This window comes from Pterocles gutturalis, unplaced genomic scaffold, assembly GCF_000699245.1.
Source record: "Pterocles gutturalis isolate BGI_N339 unplaced genomic scaffold, ASM69924v1 scaffold46396, whole genome shotgun sequence".
Lineage (NCBI taxonomy): Eukaryota > Metazoa > Chordata > Aves > Pterocliformes > Pteroclidae > Pterocles > Pterocles gutturalis.
In genome coordinates, this window is record NW_010107142.1 from 5,351 (window position 1) to 16,357 (window position 11,007).

Below are 11,007 nucleotides of genomic sequence, written 5' to 3' on the forward strand. Positions count from 1 at the left end.
CCGGGCTGCAACCCCTCTTTGAAGTCCTGGAGCATCCACTCTGCAGTGCTCAGCATAACGCACTCGGGGCTGGGCTGCCACCTGCAGCACTTCTTGGGATGTCAGGCACTTGCAGTTCTGCAGCATCAGGATTGCTTCTCTGCTCCCTTTACCTCTTCTTCTATCTTCCTCCTTCCTCCCTCTCCTCCTCCCTTCCTCCCTCCCGCAGCCACCACAAACTCATATTAATGCAGCTTGATCAAATTTGGAGTAATCTTTGGTTTCACAGCCCAGACCTCACCTGGGCCTGTTTGTGGGAGGGGGATGCACTGCAGAGAGATTTAGGGAGAGCAGTGGTGTCTGTGTGGAGCCCCAGCCACGCTCTGTACCCTCCCTGCTCTCAACAACTTTGTAATTTTTCATCTGACATCTCTTTTCCCCTGTGCGGCTTCAGCTGCAGCCTGGCTCCCAGGAAGTCTGCAGCACTGATTACATTAATGAATGTGCCTTTGGATTCGAGCAAGGGAGATAACTATCAGTCTATAGGGGAAGCCTGTGGCTCTGGTGCAGTCTGCAGTGTGCAGCCTGCTGCTGCGGGGCTGCAGAAAGGCATCTGTTCAAGTCACTTGATAAGCCGTTATCCTTCTCCCCCTGTTCCCACCTGCAGAAGCAGAAGCAGGGCTTTGTGCATGAACTTTTGTCTCTCAGGGGCATGGCTTAGCTGGAACCATCTGAGGACATGAAAACCAGGGGAAAAGAAGTGGTGAGGAGCAGTGCTCACTGCAGGTTCTGAAAACACAAGCAGGCTAAGGAAGCAAAGCTGCTTTCTGCTCTGTATGCTCAGGAAGTGTCAGGCAAGAGCATTCCTCCTGTGGGTTTAGGCCCTGTAAGCACCCGAAAGGAGGGTTGTCTGGCTCTGTGGAGGACAAGCAGACCCCTGGGAACATTTGATCTTTGTTTTAGTAGCAGAGGCATTTTGGAAGCTCCTCTGGAGGGAGAGGAAGGGCTTAGAATCAAGAATCGTAGACTGGTTTGGCTTGGAAGGGACCTTTGAAGATCATCTTGTCCAACCCCCCTGCTGTGGGTATTGACATCTTTCACTAGATCAGGTTGGTCAAAGTCCTGTCCAGCCTGACCTCAAACACTTCCAGTGATGGGGCAGCCACAGCTTCTTAGGGCTTGACAGCTTCGAGTTGGGCCATGAGAAGAGGAGCTTGGTGCAGACTAGGTTGGGCTTGTGCTCTTTGTTCTCCTTGGCTCACACGATGTACATGCAGAGGGCAAGGCTGCAAGAAAACCACATCAATTTACCAGCATCTTACCTCCTCCTCGTCCTCAGGCCGCACCAGCTTCTACGAGCAGTACGGAGTCATCCGGGACGTGCTGCAGAACCACCTCACGGAGGCCCTGATGTTTCTGACCATGGAGCTCCCGGCCAACGTCAGCAGGGCCGAGGAGGTTTTGCATTGCAAGCTGCGGGCTTTCCAGTCCTTGCGGGGCCTGCAGAAGAACAGTGCCGTGCTGGGTCAGTACCAGGCGTATGCCAGCCAAGTGCAGGAGGAACTGCAGAAGGCACAGGACTACATCAGCACCACACCAACCTTTGCAGGTGAGAGTTTGGTCTGGGCTCTGGAGAAGGGAGTCGTCTGAGGCCGAGGAGAGCAGGAGGTGGGGCTCCCTGCATGCTGGTACCAGCTGCACGGCTCTGGTCCTCACTGCTGACACAGGGATGTCTCCAGGGGTGGTAACTGGGAGCTGTAACAAGGTGATACTGGTGTCATGTTAGATAACTCATGATCCAGTGAATGGGGAGCATTGCATAAGAGCTAAGTCCCATTATTCTTGCTAAGATCTCTGCGTTATTTTTGGAAGTGGCCTGCAGACTCCTTTGCCTTTTCATAAAGTCGAGTTGCTCTCTGCATCTGAGGGGTAGAGCATCGGCAGTTCTCTGTCATTAGTAGACCACAAGGCCATCTCTGGCCATGCTGTGTCTTCTGAACGTTAAAGGTTTTGTCTGAATGATATTTGTGCTCAGAAATTCGTTTCCTGCAAGATGAGAGGAAGCTAAAGGGCTGGGATCCCTGGGAGGAAGCACAGCAGGGTCGCTGCAGAGCAGTTGATGTCAGGAAAGGGCTGAGTGTGGAGCAAGAGACAGTTGTTGCCAAGATTTCTGGGGGCTAAAGAAGGAGAATGATGGGTAGGTGCTAGAGATCCCCTCAAATCTTCTTGCTGTTCGGGTTCAGTTTGGTAGCGGAGCTCACTGTCGTTCCAGGTGTGCTGATCCACAGCGACAGCCTGCGCTGGGAAGGGGTCCCTTTCCTCCTCACTTCTGGGAAAGCTCTGGATGAACGGGTAGGTTACGTCCGTGTTCTCTTCAAGAACCGGGCCTATTGCACGCAGAGCGAGACCCTGAGGGACGTGGGGCACAGCCAGTGCAAAGCCAAGCAGATCATCTTCTACATCGGGCACGGCGCGCTCAACACCCCTGCGGTGCTGGAACTCTTCAGGCCCATCATGCCAGAAGGCAGCTGGAGAGAAGCAGTGGGTCAGTCAGACCTGCACATTTTTGGACAACCGTTGTCTGATTACTATGTGTACATGCCTGTGAAAGAGAGAGATGCCTATTCCGTCCTCATCTCCAACATCTACCATGGCAGGAAGGACTTCTTCATCACCACTGAGAACCTGCTGGCCTCCTGGGGGTTCTGGACCCCGCTGCTGGACAGCACCTCCCACCAGCCGCTGCGTCTCTACCCCGGGGGTGTGGAGAACCAGCACCTCTTGGACTTTGAGATGGTGAGTGGGGAAGTGGCATTCACGCTGGCAGAGCCGGTGGAACTGCGCTGATGCCAAGTGATTACAGGACGATCCAGTCCAAATTTCGGCAAAGTCCTCTGGTCTCAGCATGGTCCGAGGACCTGATTTCCCAGCTGGCTTCTGACATCGAGAAGACAGCAATCAGGACTGTGGCACGCTCTGGGCAGTTCCACCTGGCCCTCTCAGGTGGCTCAAGCCCAGTGGTCCTCTTCCAGCGGCTGGCCAGACACCATTACGCCTTCCCGTGGAGGCACACCCACATCTGGATGGTGGATGAACGCTGCGTTCCTCTCACCGACACTGAGTCCAACTTCTTCAGCTTGCACAACCACCTCCTCCAGAGCGTCAGGGTGCCCTACTTCAATGTCCACCCCATGCCCGTGCACCTGAACCAGCGGCTCTGTGTGGAAGAGGACAGAGGCACGGAGCTGTATGCCAAGGAGATCATGGCGCTGGTGGCCAACGCCAGCTTTGACCTGGTGCTGCTGGGGGTGGGCACTGATGGGCACACTGCCTCGCTCTTCCCCCAGTCTGAAAACGGCTTGGAAGGGGCTCAGGCTGTGGTGCTGACCGAAAGCCCCATCAAACCTCACCAGAGGATGAGCCTTAGCCTACCCCTCATCAACAGGGCCAGCCAGGTGTTCGTCCTGGTTCTGGGGAAGGGCAAGCACGACATCACCACCCTGCTCAGCAGAGTGGGCCACGAGCCGCGGAAATGGCCGGTCTCGGGGGTCAGCCCCAGCTCTGGCCAGCTGGCGTGGTACGTGGATTATGAAGCTCTGCTTGGGTGATGTCTTCACAGCGTGCCTCCTCCCTTGTCTGCATGGCTCTGGATTTTCCTACACAGTGTCCATGTTTTTCGGTTGCCAGCAGCAGCTTCATCTCTGACGGACTCCTCTAACCTTCTGGGAAATCCGTGGTGTGAGCACCTCTGATATTTGAGCCTGGAAAGGAGCTGGGCTCAGTGTTCGGAGCTATGTAGGAGCCAAGAGCCCAGTGCAGCGTTTCTGGCTCTGCTAGGGCTTCTGACTGTGACTTTGGACAAATTACCTCACCTTGAAGTGCCTCAGTTTTCCCTGTCAGGCCTTTGTGATTATGAGCATTTAACTACCTCGCAGGCACTACGGGAGACTTGTTAAATTAAGTACCTGCCAGATTTTTCTTGTTTTTTTTTTTAAATTCTCAGGCTAGGAGACAACATATTCTTCCTCTACCCTCCTCGGTCTGGCTGGGACAGAGGCGTTGTCTCAGAAAAATGATGTTTCTGTGCACAGGGGTCTGTAGGCTTGTGAGGAGCCCATCCTGGTGTCAGCACCGGCTGTGGCTGTGCTCCCCGGGAAGCAGAGACACCCTTTGGATTTGGTGGCATGTGGCTCCTAAAAGCTGACACCCATCTGTGAGCTCACCGCAGTCGTGAGTCTTCACAAATCACCCAGCAGCGGAGGCTGAGGTTATGAGCAGGAATTCGGTGCTTTCATTCGGTGGATGGCTGATGCTGGGGGATGGAGAAGGAAGGCACGGGGCTTTTCAGGCGGTTGGAAAAATGGGGACAGGGTGAGGAACGTGGCAGCTCACGGAGCTGTTTTTTGCCTGCAGTGCAATAATTATTGAGGGAAAAGCTTGGTGTGCAGAGGGCTTGTCTGGGTTTAGCGAGCAAAGAAAGGTTTTCTTTAACTGTCTTTGTCTCATTCTCTGAACTGCACTTTTCTCCGTCCTCAGAATTGAAGCTTACGGTGTCATTCAGCGGTTTATAAATTTTCTGCGGGAGGCAGGTTTGTAAACTCTCAGTGTATCTATCATTGCAGCACGCATTAGGCAGTTCCAGTGTTTGCAGGCGGTGGTGATGGGGTTTGAACTCAAGGACGCTGACTTACAAGAGGAGGGAGTTTTCTCTGTACATGTCTCTTGGGCACGCAGAACTAGCAAATCGCATCTCAGTGATGACAGGAGGACGTTGAGCGGTTATAGAAATGCAGAAAAGCTGCATTATCCACACGGTATTTGACGGAGCTGAGCTGAGTTGCACTGATGCCCATCACTTTGCTTTTGCGTGGGAAAGGAGGAGAGCTGTGCACCCATCACTTGGCTTTTGCGTGGGAAAGGAGGAGAGCTGTGGTGATGTAGTTTTCTCAAAAGCTCAAACGCAGAAGAGACCCAAGTGCCTTAACTGGGCTGGTTTGACCTGTAGTTTTCTCAAAAGCTCAAGCGCAGAAGAAACCCAAGTGCCTTAACTGGGCTGGTTTGACAACCACAGCGGCTGGTTATCCATCTTGTGTGGATGCTGGTGAATAAGTTTGGTCCTGTCTGTTACAGCAGGGTTAACTCTCAGGGTTACAGGCGTCACTACCAGCACAAACCCCAAAAGGGGGAAATAAATCCCAGGGGAAGAGAGGAGCAGAGAAAAGCAGGAGGAAGGTGAGCACTGCGGGGTCCTTGCTGCAGGATTGCTTGTCACGCGGACGTGCTGGCAGTGGAGTCTGGAATAAAAGCGTGTGCCCAGGACTTAACTGGAATGACTCTGTTCATAGATGAGTGCTAGCAAACACTGGCTCCAAAATACACCACAGTGGCTGAACAGCTGTGCAGAGGACAGTGGTTTACGTCTGGTATGTCCCTAAGTTCAAACATCATTTTTTGTTTTTAAACAAAATAGCCATGTTAACTTCATTCCAGTCCTTTTGTACTTGGTGTGAGGAAACAAGTTTTAATGCAAAGTTGACCTAAGTGAAAATAAATATATGGTTGTGAATGACAGAATTTATTGCTGCTTTACAGATGACTGTGGCATCGGTGTTTTCTTATTTCTGCACACTTTGTTCTTAATATTTGGCTGGCACCTTTTGAAATAAACACTGATTTTAGAGAGTTTATTTGCACTTTGAAATAAGCATGTATTTTTGTTTTCCCACAGAGCAGCTGTTCTTCCAGCTGAAAATAGGGTTCATTTGTGAAGTCTCTAATGGCCCACCCCAAAATTTAGCCAGTAAAAGCTTACATATGTTTTCCTTGGTGAACGTAGCTGTCTGGGTTGTTTGGAGGTTTTTTTAGAACTGTTTTTGGTTTTGTTTTGTTTTGTTTTGTTTTTTCACAGACATTCCTGTTAAACTCTTTAATAGTTAGCAGTTGCCAAACAAAAACCAAATATTTTTAGATATATAAAATTAGTGACTGGCAAGAGAGAGACTGCAGATGGGAAGAAGGGTTACATGAGCAACAAATCAGATGAAGAATGGTAGAAATCCACTGGGCTACAGGCCAAGGAAGCAGTGCTATTTTTATTTTGTGAAAGCTATTAATAGGAAATGTGCACCTGCTTGAGAGCTTGTATTAACCTTTCTCTGCAAAAGCAACTCCATGGAGTAACTTCTCACAGTCTGTTTCTCCCATAAGTGATTACTGATATCAATTTTGGGGTTTTTTTAAATGGCAAGTGCATTCCTAGAATGCAATGGTATGATTATTTATATGTTTTACAGAAAACTAAGTAGTAGGAAGTAATTATTAGGAAGTAACTAATTTTTCACTTCAACTTTTATAAACCAAGTTGTAAAATCTTATTTTGCCATGAGTACAGTTGTGTGATTTCTTTCATGTTGTGTAATTAATAGAGAATTATATTTATAAAAAATAAATAGTTTCTAACAAGAGTGTCTTAATTTCTTCCAAACATTGGTGATCATTCTCGATTTTTTTTCCTGTCCTTGTGGTGAGAGAAGTTTTAACGTTCTGGTTTTACAAAGAGGACGATGTTGAATTTTCTGTTGTGTGAAACTAGCAGGCTTAAGTGTTCACTCTGACTCTTTTTTTGTGTATCATCCAAACAAGGCCAAGACTTTTCAAATCAGAGGAACAGCCCAAGCCCTTTTAAGGTGAGAAGATGGAATCACCCAATGCTGTGCAGGGTCCTGAAATCCCCAGGCCTTGGGAAAGTCTCCACTGATCCACATTTACTCCCTGAGTTGCATTTCCATAGATACTATCACCATAGTACAGAGCTGCTCAATAACATAGACTTTAGAACAGAGCTGCGATTTTAACTATAATCTCTTCAAGAGCTGTGAGCTGAGATTTTGCAGCTGAACTTCAAGAACAAGCTGTGCCATGACCCTGGCTAGGAAGGCACTGTGCAGGGTCCCAGTGCCGAGGGCTGGGCTCAGGTTTAGCTGATCCCCAAGTGTTCCTGTCTAGGACCAGCCACCTGCTCCTCGGTGAAAGGAAAGTCTCACCTGGCACCTCCGTTATGTGGAAAGAAAAGGTGCAGTGTGCCCTGGAAAGAGGAGGAGGAGGACAGCGATTTCATCCTGGGACCCCAGGGGAAAGCTTCTTTTTCCTGGCAAGACAAGGAGAGGAGGATTTAAATCCCATGTTTTCTTGCCACACTGCCGGGGTTGTTGCACCCCTGGCGTTGTCACACCGCTGGGGTTGCTGCAATCTTGCTGCTTCACAAATGCCTGTTCCCCTGAATGCAGTTGGAAGGTCCCCATCACTCATAGACTCTCGGGGGTCTTCAGCAGATTCCCTGAGCTGCCGATGCAGCAGAGCGTTGCTGTAGTGCCAGCTGATGGGGGCCTTTTCCTTTCAGAGTCCAAATCCTCTCCAGTGCTCCCCTGCGTGTCCAGGTACACTGCTATGGTGTGTGTACCATACTTTCTGATGGTGATGCTGAATTCTCTAAGCAACCCATGAATTTGAAGATGAGGACATTTGACAGTCTTGTCGCAGGGCTGGGACAGTATTTTCCCATCCAGGTCAGAAGTGTTTCAATTCTAGTTTAGACAGAGGTTTGTTCTAGTTTAGAGCCCATTGCACATCACCGAAGAGAGATACTCTGAACAGTTACAGGATTAGTGAATGCTCCCCAGACACAGGGAGCAGCAGCAGTGGTGGGAAAAGCAGCAAAACTCTCAGTGGCTTAATGCTTTTCAAAATAAAATTTTTGGTGCTGTGCTTGACTTCTTTGACCACAGCTAAGGGCATCCTCAGTAGGATTTGTGCCTCCAACTTCATTGCCTGCCTTAGCAGGGATTTGGTGATTGCCTTCCTTTCCCCAAGGAGAAAATGTGTCTGTTGCCTAAAAAGGGACAAGAAAGGAGATGGAGGGGAGAGAGAGCGAAACAGGACATTTCAGGAGCCAGAGCAATGCTGAAATAAGCTGCTTTGTGAAAGGTCTGTGGGTAATGTGAATCGATCCAGTTCATTCCAGCTGCTCCCCCTGCAGAGCGCTGGCTGATGTCCTGTAGCAATGCAGCACCGGGTCCTGCTGCAAGCACCCCTGCAGCCTGCCAGCCCCGTGCCCTCCAGCTGCTCCCTGCGGCGGGACGCGTTGGCTCTCCTTTGACGGATTGCTCTACGGAGAGGAATTTCCCGCTGAAGCTGTGTCCTGGTGGCGCTCTGACCAGACATCGCCTCATTTTTTCCTTAAACAGGGCTCCCTTTTCTGTAGGCATCTCCTTATCCACAAAACAATCTGGATCTTGTGCGAGCGATGTTTCGCTCTGAGCGGTGTGGCTGCTGCTGAAATGAGAGCTGGGCACAGACACAAACTGTTAGGTGGTTTTTTTTCTGTAGATCCCAGCCTAATTTTAACAGGATTCAGGCTTTTTTTTTTTTTTGTGCTTTGCTTTTCTTACGTGGGTGTATTTTATGGGCTGGCACAGCACTCTGTTTGCAGATTTGGGGAGGCTTCCCCCGGCTGCTTGCAGAGAGGAAGGTCATGAGATGGGGGGGCAGGATGGGGGCTCACGTAGATGTGTTTGGCTGAGCTGGGGAGGCCCGGCGCTCCAGCCGGTACCAAGGTTAGCTTGTTTCCCCATGGGAAGAAGGGAAACCCGGGGTCAGATGCTAGGGAGATAGGCAGCCTGCATTCAGGGAGAGAGAGGAAATAGGAGGAAGAGACCAAGTACTCCGTGTCCATCTGAGGTGTGCGTATCTCATTTGGGAATGTGCTTGTGGGATAGACCTGACTGATGTTAAGCAGCTTAATTTGGGAAAAGCAACAAGTCCTCAGCAAAAAGGAACAAAAAAAACATGGGCAACTAGGATTTACCTGACTGCACGGATCCGGCATCATCCCAGAGCTCTCTGGGGAGCCAGCGTGGCAGTGGTACAGCGTGTGTGCCCCACGGGAGGATTGCTCAGGGGTGGGAGGAGCTGGGACTCCTTCCTTGTGTTCCCAGCCTCAGGGGAACCGCTGGTCTGTGGTTAGCACCAGAGCCAAAGGGGCAGGACTCCGCCACGGACTCACTGTAGGTAAGTCGTGTTGCTTGCCTCAGTTTCCCTTTCCTCTTGCTATGCAGCGACAGTAAATTAGCTGCCTCGTGGGGATATGAAATGTTTGTAAGAGGGCGGAGGAAGGCTGCTGGAGGAATGCAGAGCTTTATCCTACAGCATCCCTGTTGTATCAAGTCATGTTCACCAAACAACATCAAACAAAGTGCTTGCCAGGAACATCAGTGGTCAAAATCTGTTCAGCCCAAAGCCAGGGCTGGTTCTTACTGCGGTTACCTGCTGCAGGCAGATGCTGCCTGGCATCTCCTTTCCCAGCAGCAGTATTTTGACGTGAGCAAACGGTGTGACAAACAAACCACCCACACGCTGCAGTGTTTTGACTTGCAGAGGGACATTGCTGGAGATGCTTTTCCTGAGCTGCTCTCTGGCAGTACGAAGGTGTTTGTAACTAAAGAAGTGCTCCACAGGCAAGCGTGGCAGCAGCAGAGGGTGCTGCTCCCTCACGCTGCGGGAGCTGTGGAGCCGCTTTTCCCAGCCCTGACCTGCAAAGGAGGGAGCTTTTCCTGGAGGCACAGACCAGCACAGCTGGGCCTCTGCCTCCAGCTCTTGCTGCTGTTCCTTGAGCCACACACAGCGCAGCGATGATCTCCTGTGGCACAGGGAGCTCTCTGCTCAGCCTGCTCCCCTGGAAGCTACTCCACAGCTGCTGTTCCTGTATTATCCTGGTTGCTACCATTTTCCATCCATGCCCCCCTATCAAAAAGGCAAGGGACTAATTTTTCTGTTTCCCCACCCGCAATGGCTTCTCACACACACTGTGACCATGTGCTTCGTCCCCTCCATACCGTGCAGTAAGCGAAAGGAGCGTTATGATGTGTCCTTTTCACTGCAGACAGTTGTGTCAGCCAGTGGAGTTACTGGGATTTTAAGGGGCTGCTTCTGCCATGTGCCCCCATCAAGGGGCAGCCACGTCTGTCCTACACGTACCACAGAGATAACTGGGCAACCAGTTTGTTTGTTCCAAATGGAGTTTGTAGAGTAGCTTTTGCATCCAAGTGCTCCAGAGTTAACATACATCCCTTGCTTTAAGGCAGGCCACTGCACATCCAGCACCCTGTGCTGAAGAGGAAAGACAAAGGAGCAGTGACAGGAGACATCCCAGCAAGCCCCTGCTTTCCAGTGATGTGCTGACTGTGCTGAGATCTCAGTTCACAAGAAAAGACCAACTAAAAGGAAGATTACTATTTTTTTTTTTCCTGCAAAGGGCCCCTTGGGGATGCCTCCCTTTCCCTCCTCCGTCCCACTCTTTCACTCCCTTTTCCATTGCGTTGAGCCATCTTCCAGCTGAGGAGGGCTTGTTGATTGTCCTCTAGGCAGGCTTGGCAGGATTTCTACCTCCTGAGGCTGCTGTTTTCACAGTCTGTTCGGTGGCGCACTGGGTTGCTCTGGCTTTGTTGCTGTACATTACAGACGCTCATTGTTCACTATCTGTTGCATTGTCTCCTGTAATTCCCACAGGCAGAGCCTGCATGCAGCACGTACATGTTTACGGGCAGAGTGTTTACTCTTTCTCTCCCCCCACTGTCTCCCCAGGGCATAGAAAGCTGCATGTTTGCTGCCTGCCTGTCTTCATACACACCCTCCCTCCCCCAAATGCAAAGCAATAGCATTTCCTTCTTTGCTACAGCCTACCAGCCTACTACTGCAAGGTTGGTATCAGTCGGGCATAAAGCACATCTCCAAACTCTGCACCAGCCTGAGAGCCTGTGCTCTTGCAAAGGATTGAGATGCTTAACTTCAGACATTCGAAAGGGACCCATTTTTCAGAAGGCAGGTGCTCATCCACCTCCAGACCCCACAGATAATCTACAACACTGAATATTGAGCACAAAAAAGGAGGGATGCCAAGTCATTCCCCCTCCCACCTCCCTGTTAATAATCTTAGCATAATTCACGAGGATGAGAGCTGGAAAAGTCTCTTCT

General features: G+C 50.5%; 1 protein-coding gene across 1 annotated transcript in view; it reads left to right on the forward strand.

The window, feature by feature from the left end:
• LOC104472356 (GDH/6PGL endoplasmic bifunctional protein-like) overlaps positions 1-3,587 on the forward strand; it is a 6,154-nt gene extending 2,567 nt beyond the window's left edge. The window contains 3 exon segments of the mRNA XM_010087993.1: positions 1,319-1,588; positions 2,252-2,818; positions 2,821-3,587. Coding sequence (XP_010086295.1) covers positions 1,319-1,588; positions 2,252-2,818; positions 2,821-3,587 — 1,604 coding nt within the window.
• Positions 3,588-11,007: the final 7,420 nt, after the last annotated feature.